This window comes from Rhinatrema bivittatum, chromosome 19 (assembly GCF_901001135.1).
Source record: "Rhinatrema bivittatum chromosome 19, aRhiBiv1.1, whole genome shotgun sequence".
NCBI classification, from domain to species: domain Eukaryota; kingdom Metazoa; phylum Chordata; class Amphibia; order Gymnophiona; family Rhinatrematidae; genus Rhinatrema; species Rhinatrema bivittatum.
In genome coordinates, this window is record NC_042633.1 from 28,898,472 (window position 1) to 28,925,342 (window position 26,871).

Below are 26,871 nucleotides of genomic sequence, written 5' to 3' on the forward strand. Positions count from 1 at the left end.
CCTTCCCTCTGCTCTCTGCCGTGCTGAGTCAGGGGGAGGATGTGAGAGGCAGGCCTCCAGCGCCGATAACACTCCCCGAGCAGAAATAAACTTTGCAGGAAGTTCCTGCCGAATCTCATCCAGCTCCCATCAGGGAGCTGTTGGCCATTCTCTTACGATTGCTGGCACAGGGTAGTAACATGGTAGTATCCAGCTCTCCTTCGGGGCACTCTCACACATAGCCTCTCTCCTGACCCCACTCCCTCTGGCCCTTATCAGAGACCCATCACATATGGCCTCTTTCCTCCTGCCTCCACCACCCGCCCATTATCAGGGTGAAATTGTGTCCAGGTAGAGAATTAAAAAAAAAAAAGAGACATAAGATACACTAAATAAACTTTATATAGAAAATAAAACTTTGGACATGCTCAGTTTAGCCCACAGCTGGCTCCAGCATGGCCACGGGCTCCTCATCTGAAGCTGCATGGGGGGCGATTTCATCTTCTCCTACCCCTCCTTCAGGGTCCAGGACCCTCATCTGAAGTTGCGTGGGGGGCCATTTGGTCTTCTCCTACCCCTCCTTCAGCAAAGGGACTGAGCGGGGCAGGGAATTCATATTCCAGGGTGTCATCCAGGTTATCCTCTCCCAGCCGGTAATGTTTCTCTCTCTTAGTGGAGACCTGAAGGAGGAGCAAAACGTTTCCCTTAGCTCAGAGTCCACCCTGGCAATTTTGGCCCCTGCGCCCTCTGCATTTTGCCAGAGCCTGCCTCGCTACTTCCGGCCCCTGAGCTCTCTCCAGGTTGGGAGTAAAGGGACACAGAGTAGAGCAGGAAGGGGTAAAATTAAGGGACACAGCACCCCCCGTCCCACCTCACTTGGACCTGCAATATCTCGGAAACAATTGAAGGCCGGGCTCCTATCTGCAGGAATTAATCTCATAACCCATCCCAAGGAGGCAACTTTGTTACCTCATCATCAGAGACCTCCGATTCCCAGCCTGCTTCATCTCCACTGAGGGTGACTGTGTGAACGGAAACCTCCTGCAGAGGAGAAAAGGCACCCCAAGACATGTATCAGTAGAATCCCAATTACTGCAGAGAGAAAACAGCATCCAAAGCGCAGGATGTGTTCACTTAGCTGCCATAAGTCAGTGACTGCTCAAATCGGTGCACACAGGCACAGCTTTCCATCCCACAGTAACTTACAGTGTGAAAGAGGCACTGCTATTTTTTTTAAACCGGGAAATGGGCAGAAAGGAGAGCTCTGTTTAAAATCACTAACATACAGTCAAAGAAGATGCTAGAAAAATATTAGAACCTGAGAAAAATAAAGGGAAGACGTTTCTCATTTTCACTTTTTGTTCACAGATACCGCAAGCCAAGCCCATCAAAGATGGAATCCGTGCTGTTCCTCGGGGCCTAGGATCAGCAAAAGCTCCCCTTTGGAAGCTAGTTCATGTCAGACAACTTCCAACTTCCTTCTTGTCACTGTAGCTGGGACAAAACCAAAGCAATGCTGGACTCAGCCGCTGCTGGTGACCCGGAGTCGGCTAAGACAAATCGGTTTTGGAGCAGGGGGACCAGCATGCTCCAGTTCTGGGGCTTTCAGGAGATCCTCAATCGATCTGCATGAGAGAAATGTTCGTGCATCCGGTGGAGGCAGTGCAAGTCTCTCTCACGCATATTCACCATGGATATCCCGAACACCTGACTGGCTATGTGTACCCCAAGGCCTGGGTTGAGAGCCCCTGCTCGCTTTACCCATTGCCTACTGGGATGTGTAGTTTTTCTAAGAGAAACTGGAGCACCAAGTCCAAAAAGTCCCTGCAGATAAAAGCAGGATAGGCTCAGCTTCTGGGAATTACTTGGAGCCTTGGCAACCCAGGTGAACCAAACAAGCTGATGCATGGGAGGTGTAGTTGCACTTTTTCTTTTCAGAGACATTAATGGGAAAGATCAGAACTACATTTCCATGCATGAAATGGGGTGACACCTGGCCTGGATCAGCCCATTTGATTGACCTGGGGTGAGGTGGAAACATTAAGGCCACATGGACACTAGTTTGTTTAGAAATCCATCCCAAAATGTGTTGTGGGGAATCCAAGGAGTCTGTCCCATGACTCTCCTGGAAAACCCCAGTCTACTATCACTGCAAGCTTGTCTGGGTCATGGTTTTCCTTCTCACTACGGGGGAATGAAGAGGAGGGTTGCAGAGAGTTACCACCATCTGTTTCACTCTTTCATCCTTTTCTTGTAGAAGTGCTGCCCTTCACCTAGACCCAATGGCCCCAGATTTTCAGGACAGGTCGATCCAGACCTGGTTTTACCCTTTGCTTCAAGTTCTGATGGGTCCCTATTGATTTCCTCATGCAAAGCAGGACTACAAGTCCAGGCAGGCAGTGAGGTAAACTAGGACCGGATCAGCTAGTCCTGCAGACCTGGAGCCAGTTGGCAACCCTTCTCACATCACATGACTCCAGAGGAGAGAGGCTCCGCATGGAAACGAGAGGTGCAGAAGCCCCTGTTTTGAGGGTCAACCTTTGCGCATTCCTCTAGACCTGGAACCAGGTGCTTGGCCCTCCCCTGCCACCACAGGGATGAGGGTCACAGCAGTCATTGATGCAATGACAGAAAGACTAAATGGGGGAGGGAAGAAGAGAAAAGAAGCCTGAATGGAAATGGTTGATATGTCTTGGCTCCGGGGAGTCAATGGAGGACACAAGTCTGAAGAGCTGAGGTACCTGGTCCATGGCGGTGCCACCTACAGGCAGACAGGACTGGAACCCTTCATGCAGGTCAGCAGAGGAAGAAGGCTTGGGCCCTCTCAGCTATAACCAACTCCCAATCAGGCAGGAGTGAGTGGAGGCAGCTGGGTGGCGAGGGCCGGCTCTCAGCTTCCAACAGCATGGAAGAGGCCACAGAAACGGCAGAGCAAAGAGCATTGAAACGATTACAAAACACAGGCAGAATTAGCAGGAAGAATGAAAGGAGGCAGGGAGAGAAAATTGTTCGGGTGATCACAAGAGAGCGCCAAAAAAATCCAAAGGGGAAACAGGAAAGATAAAAGGGAGGAGAGAGTGGGATTGGTGAAGACAGAAATCCTAAACTGCTGATCATTTCCTGAAGAAGGGGGAATGATGCCGATAAATGGAGACAAATTCTGAGAGGGAGCGAGTAGAACTAGTCCCAGTTGCCTTGGGCACCAGCTGTCTGGTTGAAGAAAACCCCACATTTCCAAGCACACCTTGGTATGTTGCCGTTACTTGTTACATTCCATGAACACCACAAGGCGGCGCTCCGTGCCACAATGCAAGTATTAAGCAGAGCACCAGCAATCACCTGAGAGCATAGCTAGGCTCCTTCATTTTCAGTTTAAAACCGATTTTTCACCCATAAATTTCCAGATTTTTCCAAAGGTGACAGTGGGTTTAAACCGATGTTCACCCTAATGTTAGACTAATTAAAGAGCAGCTCCAGAGTTGCCGATGCAGAGTCTCAAGGCCTCTACCGTGCATGCTGTGTTTCAAGTCCCACCCTCCAGTGCGGCCCACGCCGTGTTTCAAGTCCTGCCTCCTCATCGTGCCTTTGAAGCAGGCCCTGTCCACCAGAAGCACTTCCCGGCAGGCTCCCTGGCGCGGCACAAAAGCAGACGTGCAGTGCTGCTGCCCTAGGGGAGAGAAGCCTGGAGCCAGAGGGGGACATGCTAGGCAGGAGATGGGGATGCTGCTACGTGATGGGTGGGAGAATCTGCTTAATGGCTCATTGCCGTGGCTTCTGTCCACCAAAATAAACTCCGAGATTTACCCGCAATAGTAATGAGCCATTTTTTCCAACTGATTTTCTCCTGATTTTGTTCTTCTCATAATAAACCCTGCTAAATTTCCTGGGAAAACAACAATAGAAGCTGAAAATGAAGGTCCCTAATCATAGCCAATGTACTCCTGGCTTATGAGCGATGTTCATTCCTGTCATGAGAGAGGGCCAGTACGTGGAGGAGTAGCCTACTGGCCAGAGCAGCAAACTAAGAACTAGCAACATGGGGGTCCGAATCCCACTAAAGCTTCTTGTGAGCTTGGCCAAGGCACTTCCGCCCTCGTTGGCTCAGGTACCCTTATAATATAGGAGGTGGTGATAAAGAAAAGACCACATGGTCCCGTCCCCCCTCCCAGTTACTGCTGCCAAGGATCAATCCCAGCAGCCAGGTGCAGAGTCTGGGTGGCCTAGAGAGAAGCAGTAGCAAAAGGAAGACTCCCATCACAGGATTTCTCCCGACTTCAGATGGCAGCTAAATTTATAGTCCCAAGTCACTTCAAAACTAGCCGATAATGTAAAATGGAAAACAATCCTATATATACTTATATATTTTCATCAATACATTGCTTCATACTTGGCTAAGAGTGCAGCGGGCACTAGCCCCTGCTGTAACAAACAGAGAAATGTCAGTTTAAAGAAAAACGTTTTCATTACAAAGCAGCAAAATCATTTGGAGAAAAAAAAAAAAAGGCAGGAAACAGAGCAAAATGGTGCCGGCCGAGAGCAGCATCAGTTTGATGTCACTATGGCACTGGTCTCAAGGCCAGTCAGTGCCGTCTTTAAAAGGACATCAGAGGGGCAGGAGCCAAGTGGGCATCCATCCTGCCTTTTCACTAATCAGGACACCCATGGAGGTCAGGGCAGTCCCAGCAGGGGGGGGGGGGGGGGGCAGAGGGGTTCAGTGAGGTCCCAGGCCCCAGCAACAATTTGTGGAGATGGTCAGACGGCCTCAGGGAGCTCCTGGGTCTGGGCTGGGGAAGTCCTGGGAGCTGGCAACTTTGTTGGGGAGTGTCAGAGGGACCCAGAGAATTCCTGGACCCCAACCACAGTTTGGCGAGGTCAGAGAGACCCAGAGCTCAGGCAGGCCCAGATCAGCAACAGAGTAGTCATTATTATTTTTTTTTTTTTACATGAGCTTTTATTTCTCACATGAAAGGAATGCCAACAACATTTTGGGTTTTTTTTCTTTTTGTTCCATTTTGAAAACTAAATAGAAAACGTGCCTTAGCACCCATGGCAGTGCGGTGGGTGTGGCATGGCTGAACCTCAGGAAGGCTTTGGCCAGTTTCAGGCAGAAGCAAGGTGAATGGCATGGAACAGAGCTATAAACTGAGGACACAGAGGGGTGGTCAATGGACTCCACGCTGTTGCAGCAAACAGTGGGCATAGCCTGGGGCTCGGACTGGTTCAAGAGCTTCCTTCATGACACTGCAGGACTGGAGGGGGGAAAAAATAGGCTCCTTTGCAAAAATCTGATGCAAATAATTCTACTCTCTCTGCCACCACTGGCATTTCATTAAATATATGCATTTATCCCCAATGCACCCACGTTCTTACTCCTATGTTCCCCGCTTATCTGTTTGCATGCAATCTACCTTCTCTCTCTATTGCTTACGCATTCGGTGCTCACATGCTTATAAAGCAATATAACAGCTTAAACAAGCATAGAGAGGGTTCGCTGCCTTCAGGCTTTTTTTAAATTTAAAATTACTTACCTTTCCAAATCTGAGCTCAAGGAGAATTATGAATAGAGGCACAGTTGGTAGGTGCCCTAACAATCTAAGGGACTCGCTCACTAAAGCTTTTCCCCATTTTGGATCTAGGGGGGGGGGGGGGGCTTAGTATATCAAACCTCAAGTTTCTGCCTGATTCAATGGAGAGTGAAGTCACACGGCCATGGTCACAAGAGCCATTAGTAGGAGCAGCAGCTTCTTAACCCTGCATCCCACTGAGCTACCGGCTACTCCTCCCCTCTGTGCGGTATTTCATCTCGCCCCTGTCCCCAGCCTGATCATGAAAGGGACCCAAACTGTTTATCTGCCATAAGCCACTACATTAGTTTGTAAGAGGGTGAGGCTCATGTATCTTCCAGATGGAGTCACAAACTGCACGGGCCACGCAAGCTTCCTTCACTCACACACACACACCCACAGGACAGGTACAGCACAGGTTTAATTAAAAACAAACTTTATTTTCTTAATTATCAACTTTTTCTTTTTTTTGCAATTAAGATATCACAGAAACCTATTCAATGCACATCATCTTCTTTATCAATGGTGTCAGTAGCTTTCACTCAAAGTCCTTCTCTAGTTAAAAGATTTTTCTCAAGATACTTGCTGGGGTTTCTCATCCATGCAGGGTTCTATTATGGAGTCCTCTCTGGCAGTAGGGCATTTCTTATCTGCTTCATGTGGCTGAGATTTACTGGGCAAATAAACAGAAAAGGACCTTGCCTGCAGCAGGGCTCCAGGGAGGATGAGGTGGCGAGAGGGAGAGAGGGGCCGGGCCCCTAATCAGAGATACAGGAACTGCTGGGGGCGCTGCACGATACAGAGGCACAGACAGGGACCATAAGCTTAGCCATGCGCAGGAGCCTGCTTCGCTGTTGCCTAAATGTGAATGCCCTCCTTTAGCCTTACCGCCTCTCTACTTTGCCGGTAACGGCGGCTCACGGGCTGGGTACTTGCTAAGACTTGCTCTACTGCCTTTTTTCCTTAGTGTGTGACAAGTTGTGGGATTAAAGAGGCCATATTTCTGGTCCATGGATGTGCTCCAATCTGAGAATCCCCCTCTGCCTAATCCAAGGAGCACAGTGAGAAAACAAACAAACATGGAAAGTTACATTATACAGGACCAGATGGTGCCAAAATCATCCCTGAGATGTTTCTTCACCTTATAAATGCAATACCCTCATCTTGCACTCTTAATTTGCAACAAAAGAGAGCAAAGGGGTTATGGAAAGACTACATCCCGCGGTTTGTCATTCAGGTCTCGTTTGCAATAAAAAGCAGCTCTGAACAGGGAGGAACAGAAGGGGGGATGCACACCCAGGCATCACCTGACGAGAGCCACAGTGCAGACATGCACACATATGGCATGCTCACCCTGCCCAAGGGTTGATTTAGTCATGGACTCAACCATCACTGGAGGTTTCAACATACAACAGGACATAGCCATGATTTTTGACAGTATGCCAAAAAAAAAGTATCCTCCATATCTTCCCACAGTAACGTGGTGTGTGACCAAAGAGGTGGATAAAGCAATGGTAAAAGCCAGAAAGCTGCTTGGCTGCATAGGGGGAGGAATGGTCAGCAGAAAAGGGGAGGTGACATTGCCCCTGTACAGGTCCCTGGTGAGACCTCACTTGGAATACTGAGTACAATTCTGGAGGCCGCACCTTCAGAAGGATAGAAACAGAATGGAGTCGGTCCAGAGGGCGGCTATTAAAATGGTCAGTGGTCTTCATTTTAAAGCATATGGGGATATATTTAAAGATCTAAACTTGTACACTCTGGAGGATAGGGGAGATATGATAGAGACATTCAAATATCTCTAAGGTTTCCATGCACAGGAGCTGAGCCTTTTTCAATAGAAAGGAGGCTCTAGAATGAAGAGGGGTCATGCAATGAGGTTGAAAGGGGGTAGCCTCAGGAGTAATCTTAGGAAATATTTCTTTTCAGAGAGGATGGTGGATGCATGGAACGGCCTCCAAGTGGAGGTGATGCAGACAAAAGACAGAATCTGAATTCAAGAAAGCATGGGACAAGCACAGGGGATCCCTAAGGAAGTGGTGCTAAATTAATTGGATGGATGGGCAAACTGGATGGGCCATACGGTCTTGTTCTGTTATTAAGTTTCTATGGTAGACCAGCTCAGTCAGTCTGCCAGTTATTCCTGTCCACACTCTAAGGGTACAGCCCAGTTGCCTACTGTAGAGCGTGACCATTTATAAAATGTCTCTCCCTTGTACAGGACAGTTTATCGTCTTATTTGTACTCTACAATCAATCAACAAACACCAACAGATTTCCCAACCCGTGCCATGGCAGTAAAGGTGCCCACGAGATCACATGTACAGTACGTGTTTCTCAGTCTCCTGCTCCTGATGAATTCTGCCTTTGGGGTGGTCATCCCTCCCCACCCCAATGGAATCCTGCCACCACGATCCTACAAGGCCAAAAGTGCATTTTCAAAATTTGTGGAGCACCTTGTCAGGGGGACTGTGAATATAAGACAACTGAAGAACTGAAAGGGGAGTAGAACATTATTTTGGGATATACTGCAGGGATACTAGGAAGATAAGCAGAAACTCAACTGAGGGATAGTAAGGAGAAATTGTATTACATGTTCATTTTCTTTCCATAAACTCTGCTACACCAGTCCAGACAGAAGATGGAGGCAGAGCACACAGTCTTCTCTGAGACCATCATTGTCACCACTTAGGGGTGGTGCAGCGCAGAGAAAAAAAGCTATTCCTATGACAAAGCATAAACATGGAAAAAGTGAGAGAGAAGATCCTTTGAGAGAACACTACCTGTCTGAACCCTGAGGAAAACAGGAACAAAACATATCAGAAGGGTACATAGGAAACAGCAGATAAAGGCTGATAAGAAAAGCTATTCCTCTGTCAAATAAATACTGTAAAAGATCGTCAACAGACAACAACATTATCTGTCTCTTATTATGGCCCAAGAGGGTCAGACTGGTGTAGCTGGAAAGAAAATTAACAGGTCATAACATGTCTCCTTCCATTTCATCCTGCTACACCAGTCCAGACAAGTGGGAAGTACCCAAACCCCCATTTATTTTGTAAGGGAGGAAGTAAGGGCCACTTTGGGAATGCCAGCTCCAAAGGCTGCATCCTCTTTAGCAAGAACATTTATTTTATTTTAGTGGATTAAGCTCATGTCTTTTCATTGCAGCTGAAGGCAAGTTACATCCGGGTAGGGTAGGTATTGTCCCTGTCCCCAGAGGGCTCACATTCTACGGTTGTACTCAAGGCAACAGTGACCATCTTAGAAATGAAGGGTTTGGAGGGGCCCAGGAGAGGTAGTGTGCAGAGGATTCTCTCTTCAGTCCTAGAATCCTTTTTCTTCTTTTTTATTTTAGTTTTTCCCCCCATGATAACACCCAACCATTGGGCTCTACCAAGTCCCTTCTGGGACTGGGAGCTCTCACAGCGGGTTTGCTAACCTGGGTGAATCAGGTGCCTGGCCTTTGACCACTGCCATTGCTAAAATTCCCAAAGAAAATGGGAAGCAGGAGTAGAGAAAGATCCTGCTGCACCTAAGCCATCTGCTGGAGGCAGAGAATACTGGTTTTTCCTCTGGGCTGCACCACATATCACAATGTGCTCTGCCTCCATCTGCTGCTAGGGGGCCATAACCCATTTGTCTAGATTGATGTAGCAAGATGAAATGGAGAAAGCCTTTTTTCTTGCCTCAGGAACCAGGGGAGGTTTTGAAAACTTCTCCATAGCAGTTTGAGCATTTCCTGCTTTTCCTTCAAGTTTGAATGCAGCTAATTAAGTGCAGGATGAAAGCTGGACCAGCTTCTTCATCATTTTTTAAATCACTCCTGCTCAGCGGTGCCCTAGACTTTTTAATGTTTTTTTTTATTTTTAGTGGGTGGCTGTGAGAATCCTCTGGGCTCCCTTAAAGTTCCTGTGATTCTGTGGGGACCCTCCTATAAAAGGAAATGAAAAGGCCCCCCATCATTGGGAGCATGAAAACACATGTCACTAAGTTTTCATCTGTATAAGTCATGGCCAAGCTTCTCCCGCCAGCCAATTCTATTTGTTGAACAGAAACAGCCTCATGGCATTCTGCGATAGTTGCCCAAGGATGCTGACACATTTTGACACTAAGAAAGTCAAATCATGTCCCACTCCCTCCCTCTTATAAACTATAAGGGGTCGCACGGAGTTCTAGTGACTTTCTGAGGGAAATCTGAAAAAGTTTAGACCTCCCTGGTCACATTGTATGTTTCAATGAATCTCTAAGTGAACAGATGACACAACCTCTACATGCTACAAAGTTCAACATGAGATCTTTTTGCTAATTTTAATGCATAATTACTATTTGTAACCTTGAAGTCAGGGCATACTTTAAGATTTCCAGGGTCGGTCACAAAAAATATAGGGGCTAATTCACATACACTGTCGCAATTCAAGCCCCATACAGTGGAGTCTTTGTTGAAGGGGAGGACATCCTCCAAGGCCCAAGACATTAGATTTAAAAGAACCAGAGGGACACTTGACTGGTGTTCCAGTGCAAAGTCTTTACTGAAGCACTTGGGAAATAACAGGAATCTGACACAGAAATACGTTTCCCTTGATAAAGCCACAATCTAAAAATAAACACTTCAATCAGCAATGGTGTGGTGCCCTTATTCCTTTCTGAACACAGGGCCTCTGCCAGCTATTCTGAATGATATTTAGGGACTGTGTAATGGACACTCCCTTGGAAATAGTATCGGACTAATGCTGTAAGCTCTAGCTGCATCCTTTTCTTTGCTTCCACTCCTGTTTCTCTTTTGTACCAGTTACGTGCCTCCTTCACTCTCTGGTGTATACCAGATTGGAACAGACTGAGCAAGCACTCCCATCTCCTCTCTCCTGCTGGATACTCGATGAGTTTCCTCACCTTCTCCAAGACTTTTGGGCTGAAAAAAGAGAGACAGCTGGGAAATAAGTTCCCGAACAATAAAAAAAAAAAGGTGAAAGGAAGGGATGGAAAAACTTCCTTTCGAACTGAAGATACCAAATAAAGAATCTTCATCATCTCAAAAGGGAAATCTCCACAAATCCATGTCTCACTGAACCTGGCCTAGGATTTCTCCAGGAAAAAGGGGTTGAAGCTTCGATGACTGGCGTTCTTACTCAAGTTTTTAACTTGTGCTGATCCAATCACTATTTATGTCCACGAAAAGGAAACTGGAAAAAAAAACAAAACCCACGCCTCTCCTTTAAACTTCCAACACCAAAATCCAGTTCCTCTAGGGGGGGTCTCTGTCTTATATAGACACAGGAAACAACCATTGCAGCAACCTCACATGGGGGTGCTGTGGCATAGATCAGGGGTGGCTAACTCCAGTCCTCAAGAGCCACAACAGGCCAGGTTTTCAGGATAGCCACAATGAATATGCATGAGAGAGATTTGCATGCACTCCCTTTTCATTGTATACAAATCTCTCATATACATATTGGAAATATCCTGAAAACCTGGCCTGTTTGTGGCTCTCGAGGACTGGAGTTGGCCACCCCTGGCATAGATGGTATGCTCCTCTCTCCTCTGAATGCAGAGCCCTTTTACAAAGGCCACACACCTTAGTAGGGATCCCAATGGGGCCCCACATGTTTATTTGCATTTTCTTAAAAAAAAAAAACCGTGAATATGCAATGTGCAAACGTTTGTGCACCCTCTCAAATCAATACTTTGGAACAGCGCCTATGGCTGAAATAACAGCTTCCAAACATTTCCTGTAGCCACCTAAGCGCCTTGCTACTCCTGCTTTTGGGATTTCCACTCTTCCTTGTAGAACTCCTTCTAGCTCAAAAACGTTCTGAAGCCTCCTAGCAAGCACTGCATGTTTGAGCTTTCAGATTTTCAAGAATATTCAAGCCTGGGGACTGTGAAGGTCATTCCAAAACCTTCCTCTTTCTTTCCTTGTAAGTACTTCATGCTTGATTTTGAGCTCTGCTTTGGATTGTTGTCTTGCTGAAATATCCAACCTCTTTTCAGCTTCAATGTCTTCACTGACTGGGGGCCAGTTTCTAGGCTATGTTGATATTTTGTTGAATCCATTCTTCCTTCTATGTGCACAATATTTTCTGTACTGCTGGCTTCCACACAACCCCATAGCACAATAGATCCACCCCCATGCTTAACAGCTGGCAAGGTGTTCTTTTCTTCAAATGCTTCACCATTTTTCTCCAAATATATAATATGTTGTTATGCAGTTTGGTTTTAGTTTCCTCCGTACAAACATTTTGTTCCAAAAAGATTCAGGCTTATCAACGTTTTGTTTTGTCTACTTTACGCAATGACTCTTGTGATGAGGTCATAGAAAAGGGTTTCTTCTGAAAACTCTCCCATGCAGAACGTAGTTGGGTAAGCAAAGCTGTACTGTGGGCCTGTGGACAACTATGCCGATGGCAACCAAACTTTTCAGCAGGTCATTTGCAGTGATCTGTGGGGGTTTTGCTTTACAAATCTTACCAGTTTTCAGGTACTTCTATCAGAGATTTTTCTTGGTCTTCTAGATCTTGCCCTGACCTCAACAGTTGCATGTAATGTCCATTTCTTAACAATGTTTCTGACAGTTGAATTTGCTAGCTAGAAGCATTTAGAAAGCTTTTTATAGCCTTCCCTTGTTTTGTAAGAGTGAATGATTTTCATTTTCAAATGCTGAAACTGCTGCTTAGAGGAACCCATGATTGCTGAAAGTAGAAAGAACAATCAAGAGTCAGATTATTTGTTAAATCATGGGTTTCTTCACCCGATTGAAGGCCTAATGAGTCATTCAACATTTTGGACCTTATTACCAACTTTATAGAAAAAACAAAATAATGAATCAACTGGAAGGGTGTCCAAACTTTGCATATACCATGTTCTAGTTTTTATTATTTTCAATCTGTTAAAATCAGAAAATGAATAGTAATTTTGCATTAAACATTTCAGAAAGATGTCGTGTTTAACTTTGTACAAGCAGTGGAAATCAGTGGGAAAGCCAAACCATGCATGTAATCAAATATCAGAGGTCTGGAAGAAAAACTTCGCTTGTCCAATTTTTTGCAAGATAGAAATGGACTCAACAAAGAACCAATATGTATCTTACAGATGAAACTGTCAGCAAATAAACTGGACAAGGGAAGTTTTCTTCCAAACCTCAGGAGTTCTTTGTGCCATGTAGAGGCTGTGTCAGCAGCTTCTGTTCATGTAGAAATTCACTGACACATACAATGTTACCAGGGGTGCCTAAACATTTGCCCACATTTGTATTTCCCTGGTAAAATGCCCCAACTCTAACCTACCCTGCTCAAATGCAGTTAAAAGTTTCACAGTGCATGTACTTTTAGCCACATTGTAAAGAGGCACCCCTGTGGACATTCAGGTGTGGGGCAGGAACAGTATATGTCCAAATGCCGCCTGCACAAATAAGTGCAAAGTAGGTCAATGCTTCTTGTTTTTGGTGATGCAGCAGTTTCTTCCTGCTTCTTTGAGCTTCCAGCTCAGTCACAACCAGGACTGGGATCCTGGCACCGTGCACCTGCCTGGAGATTTTTCCCTTATTTGATACTCCCTTCCCGTCCCACCATCATACCTAATCCGATCGTTGCAGAGATGACGTTGGGTTGGGGGGGGGGGGTGTCATATCAGGGGGTTCTTCCAAACATGGACCCGAAATCTGGTTTGCAGGCGTCATCCTTGAGCGAGGACCTCGATTCCTTCACCCCCCACCCAGGGGCTAGGAACAATGTTCCCACAGCAGCCCCAGCTGTCCGGGGCAGCAGAAAACGTGACTCGAGGAACTACTGAACAGCCGTCTGCAGCGCTATTAGAGCCACCGGCCCGGCCTACGTGGATGCTTTTCAGTGCACTTACTTTGCACTTGCTGTTTCAAAGAGACATAACGTGAATAATTCCGTTTTTGGAAAATCTGCATAAAGTATGTGCGTTAGAACTGCCTGCATAGGGTTATGTTAAAAAATAGGGGCAAAAATCAGTGTACAAAGAGCAAGCATTTTGTCTTTATTTTCTTTTCCCTGTGAGGCACTCCACTGCGACTTTGCAGGACACCCTCTTACAGGAATCAAAGGACCTCTCCTGCCTCTCTCCGAAACCCTGGCTGGTTTTCGAGTCTTGCGATGCCATGCTAGCACAGATGGCTCCACTAGGCAAGCATGTCATCACCACACGTGGCTCCATCCTCCCCAGACACCGAGGATTTTACAGTCTCTGCAGGCAGCCCGTGAAGACGGGCCTTGGAATTGGATGTAGACAGGGCAGAATCAACTGCCAACAGCAGCAACAAAAATTAAAAAATAAAAAAAAAAAAGGGAAGAGAGTTTTCCAGTGCTTGGGGGTACTCTTTCCTCGGTTTCCCTCAGTCTGCGTTGTCTCCTCGAGGAGAGAGTTTGGTTACAAGCTCCAGGGCATATGAAACTCACTGGAGGGTAATGGAGTGCAATGGGTGGTATCAAAGTTTCTCAAGTGCTTCTGTGCCTGGGGAAAAAAAGAGAAAGCACAAACTTCATTTGACACTCAGGGGTCACAGACTGTCAATTCCCCTAGACCGACCCAGTTTCACAAATTCAAAGCAACCATACATTTTTTCGGTCTTGTAGCTTACTGGGAAGCAAAGATCTTGGAGTAGATATAAATATATTTAGGTTTGATAGCAAAAAAGTACAAAGAAGAAAGCTGAGTTACACATTCTAATTAAGGGCCCCTTCTACAGCTGCAAAATTTACCACAAAAGATGTGCCAACTCCTGCGGACTTCTTCGCTTTTTACCATTTTATAATTGAAGTATGGTATTTTACATTAATAATGGAATACTGCTCAAATTCAGTGACTTTCTTCTGTTGAAAGAAAAACTGTCTTAGAACTCGCCTTGGACAAGCTTGGCATTACTAGAAACGCATTGAGCAGGCAGACCAATTGTGACCATGCTAACGCAGTGCAAAAAATCCTCATGACCTCCACAAAGCTATTAAGGGGTCTGAGAATGCTGGGACACTTAGGTACCTGAAAGGAAGTAGATGAGAGCATAATGGATTTTAATGGGCATGTTCAAGAAAAGTACTTCTCGTTTCATCTTTTGCAAATCCAAGATGGGATGGGAAGATGCCCTTTTTTGGCACCACAAAGTACCTTCCCTGCCCCTACTCGCTCAGCAGCACCGGAATTATGGCCTCTAAATTTATCAACCTTTGTAGTGTCCCCTCTACCACCTCCCGTTTGCTTCTAGAAGAGCAGTGAGACTCCAGAAAGGTTTCACTGAGTGGACGCGAAAATTCTAAGGCATAACCGTTTCTTACAACCTCCAGAACCCACCAGTCTGAAGTAATTTTGGCCCACTCCTCGTAAAAACGGGACAACCTGCCCCCTACAGTTTCCAGCAAGGAGTGTGCGAGCCTGGCTTCATTGGGGGGGCCTTACTTCCTCTGGTCCCCTAACTGGACCCCACTTCTGGAGAACCTGCTGCAACCCTGAAATGTCTAACGAACTGATGATTGCTTGGAACCCAAGGTAGAAGACTCTCTTCTGGACCGAAATCTCCTTGACTCCCGAAGACGGGATTGGGGTGGAAAGACCTCATTACCCTTATCTTCCAGCAACTTACTTCCCCCAGGGACTTCATTAGCTGAGCCAGCTCCTCCCCGAAAAGCAGCTTCCTCTTAAAAGGAAAATTACATAACTGCGTCTTGGACCACATATCCACCGACCAATTGCGCAACCACAGAAGTCTGCATGCAGCCACCACTGAGACCATGCTCTTGGCCGATGTACACACCAAATCACACAAAGCATCCGCCACATAAGCCAGCCCAGCTTCCAGGCGAGCTGCCTGAATGGGGTGAGCACGCTAGATGAGGCCTGCTCCTGAGGCTGCTAAATCCAGCACAAGCAAGCCCACTGCATTATGCTAGCACACACCGCGGCTCACAGACTTAAGGAGGACACCTTAAACATGCGCTTTAATTGGATTTCCAACTTGCAGTCCTGGACCCCATTACTGGAATCGTAGTCTTCTTAGTTACCGCAGAGACTGCTGCATCCACTTTAAGGGTCTTGAGACGGTCCAAATGCCCCTCCAGCAATGGATAAAGCTTAGCCATCGCCCTATCAACCTTCAAGCCTGATTCCGGGAAATCCCACTCCCGGCTAAACAGCTTATGAATCTTTTTAGGTATGGGGAAGGCACTAGGCGGACTCCACAGCCCATCCAGAACCAGATTGACGCTCTCATTATGCGACTTTTCCTGAGTTAGCTTCACCCCCAATTCTTCCAACACCTGAGGAATGAGGGGCCGAAGTTCCTCCTTTTTAAACATATGGACTACCCGAGGGTCATCCCCCTCTGTTCTGGGCCCCCTCAATAATTTCCGAACCATTCTTACTTATATCCGGATCCGGGGTCTGGCCCCCAATCTGGGTCCGCTCTCTGTGGAGGCGCAGCATCCTCCTGCATCTCGTCCGAGTCACCAAGCTCCCTGGGATCACCCTCTGCACATGCACCACACAACCCCAGGTGCCTGGGCCCGTACCCAGAACCTGCTGAAACCAGGCTGGGTCTCTTGGACGGCCCTGGTCTTCTGTCTCTGGATCTCCTCTCGCCTGCACTCTTCCTAGCCAAGAAAGCTTCGGGCATCGCAGGACAAATTCAGGGGAAACCCCCCCCAAGGGCATTCAATCCCCTGATCAAGGAATCCACTCCCTCCTCCTGACCCTTCTCAGGCTCCAGCCCCGCAGGAGAGGGGGAGAGGAGTGACCGGATTCCCAGCCGGCAGGGGTCCCCTGACTGCGATCCCCTGTGGGAGCAGAAGAAGCGGAGACCACTGATCAGGAAACCTTCCTGGCCTTTGAAGCCTTACCGGAAGATCCCTCCCCTCCTACGAAAGCACAACCTGTGCAGAGGGAGTGGGAATTCAAGCGGGTCGACTAGAGCCCGCAGGCTTTACAAGCCTCCATGTGCGGTTTTTCCATTGTCATGAGGCCCTAGTGCACCGCCGCGAGGTAGGCCGCACCTCGCTGCACAAAGACGCGCGACCACGCTGGCACAGACAGCGCATGGGAAAAAAGTCAGTGGCCCGACTGCCGCATGAAAAGCGCGGCACACACCAAACCTTCTCCCACTGGGGAAAAGACTAAATTCACACACAGCCCTCCTCACTACCCCAGCAGCTCCCACTGGTCGACTGCCCCAGCACTGCGCCACAGGCCGATTCTCCTGGCTCCCTCTACTTGCTTTGGCTTTTTTTTTTCCCCCCAACAAACTGAAAAGTAAAAAAGGGATTCTTCCCTGAACAGAGCCAGCAGCAGACAGGAGGTGGCTTCGGGACACCAAGAGTAAAGCCAGTCCCCTTGGCTATCAAGATCCCCGGAGGTCGCAGGCCACAACAGCCAGTAGTATCCAACCCCTTGTTCGCCCGGCTCAACCTGAGGAATGGCCCATAAAGCAACCTAGCACCTCGGGAAGCTGAGTCAAATTGCCAAATCTCAAAGTCTCAACAATCAGTCAGAACTTCAGGTTTGCACCTCCACCATCTGCTGGAGACAGAGAAATCCTGAGGGACTGCAGGCGGCGCTCTCGGTTATGTAGCAGTGCCTCAAAGGTTTTGTTCTCTGCCTCCATCTGCTGGGAAGGATGCATAAACCCACTTGTCTGGACTGGGTATGTTCAGGAAACTATAATTAAATAATATGCTTAAGTCCTTTTGCATATTTCCTGAGAATTGATGTGTTTCAGTTATGATTCTAATATTGGTCAATATTGAAGGATGAGAATGGATTGTGAAGCCCAGGATGTGTTTCTTCCTGTAGCTGATCCTGTCAAACAAAACTAGTTACTTTCTAGCAAAGTCAGCCAATTGTTCTGTGACACCAGCTTTGCACTCTATAGTCACTCTGCAGTTTAATATACGTAAAATATTTCTTAAAAGTGCTTTTATGAAATCTCCATCCAAGCTACAACAGAAATTTAGTACCACATTCTACAATATAGTAAAGAGAAGGAAAAAAAAAAACCCCACAGTAGCCCTAACAATTGCATCACAGGTTTCACAGACCTCATAACTAAAAGTCCACTATTGAGTTAAATATGCAAACAACTGTAACCAAACTTCAGTCAAATGGTGATTGTTTTAGTATTCTTAATCTCTATCCACTTTAATTATCAAGTGCAGATCTGAGCTGGAAGTGACAAAGCAGAGACACGTACACAGGTATCACCTGAAGGAAGTCAGAGAGAGAGGGGGAGGTCACAGAACACAGACACGCATGGACATCAGTTTTCATCATTGACTTTTCACCAGCAGAAGGCAGAACACAGATCTCTCTCACTTTCTTTTCTACATATATTGAAGGTTACATGTTATAAATTCTTCAGTTTCTGCTGGAGCATGTAGTTCTTAAAAGAAGAGCCCTTGCAGCATTGGAGCACTTACCAGAAAGAGAGCAAGCTGCCTTTTCCCTTCTGGGGTCATATCTTCCCCTGCACAGAGACAAGTCAGAAATCAGAGTCTACCTGACCTAGCGGTTCTATGCAGGTTGTTATACTGGGCACTGTGTAAAGGAGACCTGCCACCGGCTTGGACTGTGATGCTGTGTAAAGGAGACCTGCCACTGGCTTGGACTGTGATGCTGTGTAAAGGAGACCTGCTTCCTGCTCAGGTTGTTAACCTGTTTGCTGTGTAAAGGAGACTTGCCACCGGCTTGGACTGTGATGCTGTGTAAAGGAGACCTGCCACCGGCTTGGACTGTGATGCTGTGTAAAGGAGACCTGCCACCGGCTTGGACTGTGATGCTGTGTAAAGGAGACCTGCCACCGGCTTGGACTGTGATGCTGTGTAAAGGAGACCTGCCTCCTGCTCAGGTTGTTAACCTGTTTGCTGTGTAAAGGAGACCTGCCACCGGCTTGGACTGTGATGCTGTATACTGTGTAAAGGAGACCTGCCACCGGCTTGGACTGTGATGCTGTGTAAAGGAGACCTGCTTCCTGTTCAGGTTGTTAGCCTGTTCGCTGTGTAAAGGAGACATGTCTTCTGCACACTTACCAACACTGTAGGGGAAGACTCCGGAATGCTCGGCTCTATAGGACTGCAAGACAGACAAACACCAGTCATCGTCCACCTCGTACTGGCTGTATATAGAAGCTGCAGGAGTGAAAGAGGGAAAAGAGGAGTTGGATCAGGAAGTGGTGGCCACAGCCGCTTCTGCGTACCACAGTCTTAATTACCGGTAACAAGGACAGAACATGCCAATACATCTGGCTCTTATCAAATTTAAAAATGTTAGAGGTCAAAGAAGACCCCAAGATGCTAGTATGTTGTATCTGTGAGGCACAGGGAGATAAAATGGCTTGTCCTGAGGTCACACACAGAAAGTGAGTGATGGAGCAGGGATCTGAGACACAACCAGGAACTTTGCCTACTGAGTCATCCAATTCCTGAGACACAGAGTAACATAGAAGAAAAGACCAATTGGCCTATCCAGTTTGCCCAGTTAGTCCTGTCTGTACTGCAAAGATGTATCCCAGTTGCAGAAGCATGACTGCTTGTAGGATATCGCTCCTTTTCCTCCTCCTTGGTTCTCTACCATCCTGGGTAGATAAGCAAACAAGATCCTGTACGTAATCCAAACCCAGTGCCCTCATGTCTTACCAAGAAACTCCACAATAATCTAAGCAGCTACCAAAACTAGTGTTGCTGTTGCTCAAAGATCCAGCTTGCCAGGTCCCTGCGACCATGCTGGGTAGCTCCCGAGTACCACCAACATGTCAGCACCAATCCGGTTGATTTCTGAGGAATTGTAGCCTACTGGTATCAACCCAGAAATTCTTATGGCCTGCAGCATCATTGGTCATGCTTCCTTTATTTGCTCTCTCTTTCATCCTTGGCACCTCTTCTCCTGCCTCTGCTTCCGAGGGCATAGGTTGCTTGCAGTATTGCAACCTTCTAAGCCTGTTTCTGCCACTCTAAGAAAATGCGAAAGGGAAAATCACGAGCTCCGTCTAGCCTGCTCCACAACCCTGCCAGTGCAATGCCACAGAACCACCTAAGCTGAGCCTCCACAGTCTTCCTTTCACCTTCTTTGCTAGGACAGAGTTGTTCTTGACCCCTAGTGATCTAAAAAAAAAAAAAAAAACAAAAAAAAAAACTTAAAGAAAATACTGCTTACCCTCCTGAACAGGGCTGGCTGCCCCCAGCCACTCCCACACCACTCCCAGCACCTCCTCTGTCATGACCTTTGGGTACCTGGGGTAAGGGTGGAGAGAGACAAGGGTGCACAGTAACAGGAAGGAAACTGGACACATAACTGATGAATGTTTACTATGGCCAGCACAAAAGCCAAGCCTGGAGGACCCGAGCTGAGAACTTTGGGGTTCTCAGAGTGATGGAGCGCTTCCTTCCAGCGGAGGTGGGAAGCCCAGGACTCACCTGTGCTGCAGGAGACGCAGGAGTAGATTGTTCCCTCGATTCGACATGACATCCTCAGGAACTCTAACAAAGAGAAGAGGGTTGGGGCAGAGGGGAGATAAGGGGTATAATAAGCTTACAACCTTGGACTGCTTCAGCTCTCTAAATAGCACCCAGCTATTAATCTGATGGGATCCCTTTTTTAGGTCCAATTAGCTTCATTCGGAAGCAGGGCTGGGATCTGGAGTCATGAGCCTTCATTCGCAATTACATGGGGATTTTTTTCCTACCTATTTTATACCCCCCCCCCATCACAGCATCAGCCCTCAGCAGGGGCCATGCACCAGGGCTCCTTGTGGAACCTTGCAATCATGGGCCCTAATCTGGCCACTAGGTGTCACTACTGCTCAATGACTGGAACTCCCTCTCTTCCTCCAGGGGCTCTGAATGCTGCCATGCTGCCTCCACAGCACTGTCAGTCCCAGCTGACCCAGGAAGCAGAAGATCTGCGCAGAGAAAAACCCAGGCCGGTCCTACTTGATGACATCCTAAGATCATGATCTCCCAATGGCTTGACCAGCTTCTGCTACCGTGAGAGCAGAATCTAAAGCTTTGCTATACAGGTTCTCTTTGCAGTAGCTGAATGAGTATCAGGAAAGAGGTGGGCAAAAAATATGAACTAGCAATGATCTGGATATTTGTTAAGTATAAGAAATAGATTTTGTGGAGAAATAACAATCTTTGTGCCTGCTGAGATTTCTTATTTTATACGGAAACCTTTTCTTTTCCCAGAAAGACCTTTTCCTTGCAAGCCTTGAACTAGCAGGCCAAGTGGCAGCCTAACGTCTGCTGTGCTCTGTAGTCTATAGCAGCCAGTACTAGTTAGCTTGCTGCTATCCCAAATTGAGACTTGGAATGCATACACCTCAAGTTTCCACAAGAAGGTGTAATGGTGCAACTCTGTATTATGCCTAATTAGGAAGCCAGTGGCTTAGGTTATCATTGGTTTTACAGTACCAGCTCTAGTGGGGACAACCCTAGAACCCACAAAAACTGAAAGCAAATCTCTGCCAAAGTCATGTTCTAGCAATACACATCCCTGTGAAGACTGCCTACCCTGAAGCTCCCTACACACTAGCTCATTATAATAAAACTCGTCTAGATAATGTTAACTGTATGAATCCTTGTTATTTTACCTGTTGGCTCTATGCACAACAAAATCCTTTTTTTTTTTCAGTTCACTGTTCTGTTAATAACATTTTGTTGTTAGCTCTGTCTCTTGACTGATTGTTGATCCCAATATTTTTGCTATTAAGCCTGTGGGTGCGTTTCTGAGAACCGTGTTAAGCCTGGGCTTGTGGGATCTCAGTGTCCCTAAAAACCACCAGGGGATTGCTTGCAGGGTAAGGTATTTGCCCAGAGGCAAGTGGTAACTCAGCTAGTGGGCGAGAGGTTGGTACTGTAGGAGCACGTGCACAGGTGCAGGCAGATCCTGAGCAGTGCTTGGCAGGACTCTTCAAGGGTCCACAGGGTTAAGCCTCAGTGGATGTTAGGGTTAGTGCTAAGGTAATGTAACAGATGTTTTATTCTGAGCACACACAGGTATGACACAGATATACATAAAGCACAGAGAGCTGAAGAGTAGATTTTCCTCAGAGCCCCATGCAGGTGTCACAGTGATATGCATAAAGCATGAACAGAGCATGAGTTAAAGAATGGGACTGTAGATTCTACAAAGGTGAGGTCATATTAAAAGATGCACACATCACCAAAACTAGTGTAAAGCCTTCAGAAATTAAACATGTCATGATACACTTGAAATGGACAGGATACACAAGGCAAGACTTACGTTGTGGTAATAATCTCATCCTTGGTCCTTCTAATAAGCAGCACAGGGCCCTGGTATCTAGAAGTGAAGAGAGAAAAAAACAGCAAAATAATTCACATACACGTTGTAACGTGATGTAATACACTGTAAATAAATTGCTGTGTGATATATGACAGGGTTGAATACATTTCAAGGAGAAATGTATTCTTACCTAATCATTTTCTTTCCTTGAATTCAGTCAGACCAGTCCAGATGAATGGGCTACGCCCACCCACCAGCAGACGGGTTCATCGACGTTACCCCTCCATGCTGAACTGAGCCTGCTAGTATTATTTGTAACAAGCTAAGAGCCTCATTCACTAAGATGCAATATTTTTCCTTGAGAGAGAAATACCGAGGGATTCACCAAGCCACCAAAGGCTGGCCAGTGCTATTTTGGAAAATGGCTGCCGCCTGGGCCTGGACCACCAATGCATCTTTAACAAGTGGTTGGGGGGGGGGGGAATCTGAAGAGTGGGGTAGGGTGGGGCTCAGGGGTCCATTAGAGCACCAGGGATCTTTTGTTGTGTAAAGGAGGGGGGTGGGGCAGTCCGCTGAACCACCAGGGCCATTTGTTTCATAAAAGGTGGGGTCTGGGAGTCCCAGCCTCTGGGGGCCAAGTTTTCTAAATGTAGGGGGGGCAGGGTTGGTGGGGTTGGGCTTGCGCCATCATAAAATAAAAGTTTATTATTTTCATTTTTACAACAGGTCAGCTGCAAGGGAGGCAGCATAGTGGGACGGGGGATCTATGCAGACACTACTTTTGGGAGGAGGACGTTCTTGGGGCCAAGCAGCCCCTTTAAGGCTAGGCCGTGGGTTAACATTCCCATGCACCAGTGGGAAATGAGCTACAACTCCTGAGTTGTAGCTCATTTCAATTCAAATAACACAGCTCGACAAGCAGCATTATTTGATTTGCATCAATCAGGGTAGTAATGAGCACGAGAGAGAGTGAGAGAGACAGACTATTTATAAAGCCTTCATAGTAGTCAACTATTTCTATCTCTATAGGAGGGCCAGCTAATAACTCAAGGTGAGGTGTTGGTGGTGGTTTAGGAGCCAGGTTTACATGCAGAGTGAGACGTACGAACTGCTCAGTACACCTCTGTGAAGATTTCACATCATTTGGAGTGAGGAAAGTCTCACAAAGATGAGATTTGTACAATGTTCTCTCGCCCTAGCTTGATGGACTCTATAACAGGGTACCATCAAGCTAGGGCGAGAGAACATTGTACAAATCTCATCTTTGTGAGACTTTCCTCACTCCAAATGATGTGAAATCTTCACAGAGGTGTACTGAGCAGTTCGTACGTCTCACTCTGCATGTAAACCTGGCTCCTAAACCCTAAACCACCACCAACACCTCACCTCAAGTTATTAGCTGGCCCTCGCGCTCTCTCTCTACTCCACTCCTCTCCAAGTCCAGAAACGGCTGAAATACAATTTGCAATATTTATCGCAAATTGTGTTACGGCCGTTTCGGGCATATCGCACAGCTTAACGCCAGAAAAAAAGGTGTAGTTATTTCCAGTGTTACAACTGTGCGACAGTATGCGTTATGCTATCACACAGTGTGACCTGGCCCCTCATTTTACTTTATCTCACCCAAACCCCTCCCCAATCCCGCCCCTTCAAAAAATGTGCATTCGCACCATGCGATAATCATGTTATGGCATTAACACATTATCAAGTGCGTGAAAGCTATATCGCATTTTTGATGAATGACCCTGTGTGATTGCGAGGGAAATACCTACAGTACCTGCATGTAATCCATTTTGAAGCACCTGAAAAGTGGAATATAAGTTTATCAAATAAATACAAGCAATCTGCTAATTGGTGTGCAACTCATCCGGACTGGTCTGCTATTTGAGATCCTGCTAGGTACATGCGACCTGGATTGGCCACTGTTGGAGACAGAATACTGGGTTTAATGATCCCTTACTCAGACCTGAATGGCAGTTCTTGTGCTCTTAATAAGTGGTTAGTAGTATTTGATTAAAGCTTGAATAGAAAAGTTAGCTGTGATGCTACCTGAATATGGTCAGAGAAATGTAGCCAGGAGACTCACCTGCATAGCTGCTCAGCGTTATTTAGATTCAAGTAGTACCGTACTGTCCTGGTCACCAGGCCCCCTGCAATAAAAGGAGGAGGCAGAGCGAAACCATTTACAAAAGGATGAAGTGTGTAAAAATTCAGACAGGACCAGGAAAAGCACAGGATAGGGTGGAGGGCCACTAAGCCCCAAATTCAACACAAACACACACACACAAAGACACACACACAAGGCACCCAGCTCTTCCCAAGTATACACCAACAATACAAATAAAACAAAAACGTCATTAAGTCTGAATAAGGACATCTTACGCCAACTCTCAGGCATGACCTTCAGAGCCAGGGGCACAAGGTCATCAAAGGAAGCATCCAGCACAAGTGCACTGATTTCTGGGTATGACATGGCAGCCCAAGTACCTGTAATACAGACCTAGACAGTCAGTGTGATAAAGACAGGGCCTGAGGCTATCAACCTCCAATCACTCACTGAGACTCCTCCCACAGGCCCAGCCCTCTCTATCCCTCTTAATAATGAGACTCCTCCCACAGGCCCAGCCCTCTCTATCCCTCTCATTAAAGAGAGAGTCCTCCCACAGGCCCAGCCCTCTCTATCCCTCTTAATAATGAGACTCCTCCCACAGGCCCAGCCCTCTCTATCCCTCTCATTAAAGAGAGTCCTCCCACAGGCCCAGCCCTCTCTATCCCTCTTAATAATGAGACTCTTCCCACAGGCCCAGCCCTCTCTATCCCTCTCATTAAAGAGAGAGTCCTCCCACAGGCCCAGCCCTCTCTATCCCTCTTAATAATGAGACTCTTCCCACAGGCCCAGCCCTCTCTATCCCTCTCATTAAAGAGAGAGTCCTCCCACAGGCCCAGCCCTCTCTATCCCTCTTAATAATGAGACTCTTCCCACAGGCCCAGCCCTCTCTATCCCTCTTAATAATGAGACTCTTCCCACAGGCCCAGCCCTCTCTATCCCTCTTAATAATGAGACTCCTCCCACAGGCCCAGCCCTCTCTATCCCTCTCATTAAAGAGAGAGTCCTCCCACAGACCCAGCCCTTTCTATCCCTCTCTTGCTCCCTACTTCTTACAGGCTGGTATAAGCTGCACTCAGCAGAGCGTAGTTTTACCTAAAGTTGTGGCCACGTGTTTTAATACGCACGTTTTACTTCCAATGCATCAAGTTTTGCGCACAAAAATTGTGCATACAGTTAAGTGCCCTCTGATGTAAATTTAATGGTAATGAGGGAATTAGCTATTTCCCAGGGCAGAGAGGTGTGCAGGCTTAACTCATGTGTTCTTTATGCTGGAAATTTTGCTCCTGTTCTGCGGTGGAGTAAACTATCCAGTGCTAGTGTTGGGGCTGTTTGGGATTTTGTGGTGCTGAGACCAGTACTCTGGTTTTATGTGCATAAAGGAGAAATTAGTTCTTATCTGATAATTTCCTTTACTTTAATCCAGTCAGATCAGTCGAAACGAATGGGTCATGCCCACCGGCCAGCAGATGGAGACAGATCAATAGGCTGACTGATGTTACCCTTTATAGCAGGGCTTCCCCAAACCTGTCCTGGGGACCTCACACCCAGTCAGGTTTTCAGGATATCTACAATGACTATGCATGAGATAAATTTGCATATCAGAGAAACTCAGTATATTCAAAGATATTTCAAGCATATTCATTTTGGCTATCCTGAAAACCTGACTGGCTGTGGGATCCCCAGGACAGATTTGGGAAGCCCTGTTTTGTTTTGGTTTTTTTTTTTTTAATCGGCACCCGTGCTGAAGTCAGCCTGCCAGTATTATCTGTAACAGCTAACTGTGGACAAACTGAACACAAACTAATTCCTTAACCAGAATTTGCATTCCAATACTGTTAAACGTTAAGCAATGGCCTTCCAGAAGAATAAGGAAGCACAAAAGTTAACAGAATTTATTTATTTTATTTATTTAGGGCTTTTTTATACCGGCATTCATGATAAAATCACATCATGCTGGTTTACATAAAACAAGGGGAGTGATAACTTTGAACGAAAAACAGGTGTTGAGGGGTAGAAAAGTAAGTTACAATAAAACAAGGGAAATTGGAACTGGGAGAAGAAGAAGAGTAGAAGCAATGATTTAGGCAGTAACAACGAGAGGAATTATTTACATGGTGTTGACAGGAAATTTACAAGTTGATGTTGTTGTTGTCTGTCTGGTGAGAAAGTTAGGAGAGTCAGTTGTGATCAGGAAAGGCTTGCCTAAAAAACCATGTCTTTAGTCTTTTTCTGAATGCGTGAACATAAAGCATAGAACTTGCTCACCCACTCAGGAGTAGAACATATCTTACAGCGGTTCAGAATTAAGAAAGAAGAAACTGAAATTTGGCAGGACAGGGAGGGTTCTGGACTGGTCTGACTGGAATAAAGGAAAGGAAATTATCAGGTAATAACATTTATCCTTCCTCTTCAATCAGCCAGACCAGTCCAGACAAATGGGAACAGCAGAGAGGAAGAGTGGAGGGGACAAAGGAAGGAAAAGGCATAAGGGGAAAAGGGTCCAAAAAGCCCAGATCCTCCTGGAAGCGCCTTGTCCCTACCTGCTCTACCGAGGGAGGAGTGCACAGCTTTCTCTTCAGGAACAGCCCTTCTCAGAAAATTATTATTTTTTTTTTAATTTATATTTTATTACTTTTTCAAATAATTATGTCATAATTATTATTTTTTTTAAGTTAGCTGAAATCCGTGCAAGGGCTCCACTCAACTGAGATAGGGAGAATTTCCTTCGCTGCAGGAGACTAAATCCACTTTCTTGTTCAGCCTACCAGGCTGCAGTCCACAGCAAAGGAAGCTTGCCTACCAGCTGCTGGAGACAGAAAATACTGGCATGTGGCTGTCACGTAAAGGGTGACATCAGTGAGCCTGTTGAACTCTGTCTCCATCTGCTGGTCAGTGGACATAATCCATTCATCTGGACTGGACTGCCTGGATGAAGAGGAAAGTTTATTTGTGTGCATAAATCTTCCTTAAATATTTT

The 26,871-nt window shown here is 46.5% G+C and overlaps 1 protein-coding gene across 2 annotated transcripts in view; it reads right to left on the reverse strand.

Moving 5' to 3' along the window:
* Positions 1–12,373: 12,373 nt before the first annotated feature.
* The window catches only part of ABHD16A (abhydrolase domain containing 16A), a 50,925-nt gene continuing 36,427 nt past the window's right edge, over positions 12,374–26,871 (reverse strand). The window contains exons 13-20 of one of the 2 annotated variants that reach the window (XM_029584389.1): positions 24,167–24,271; positions 23,871–23,934; positions 21,785–21,841; positions 19,957–20,019; positions 19,697–19,773; positions 18,574–18,672; positions 17,965–18,011; positions 12,374–14,017 (exon numbers count right to left, since the gene is read on the reverse strand). In XM_029584389.1, coding sequence (XP_029440249.1) covers positions 13,934–14,017; positions 17,965–18,011; positions 18,574–18,672; positions 19,697–19,773; positions 19,957–20,019; positions 21,785–21,841; positions 23,871–23,934; positions 24,167–24,271 — 596 coding nt within the window. In that variant the 3' untranslated portion in view covers positions 12,374–13,933. The remainder of the gene's footprint in view (positions 14,018–17,964; positions 18,012–18,573; positions 18,673–19,696; positions 19,774–19,956; positions 20,020–21,784; positions 21,842–23,870; positions 23,935–24,166; positions 24,272–26,871) is intronic. The other variant, XM_029584391.1, reaches the window with a different exon arrangement.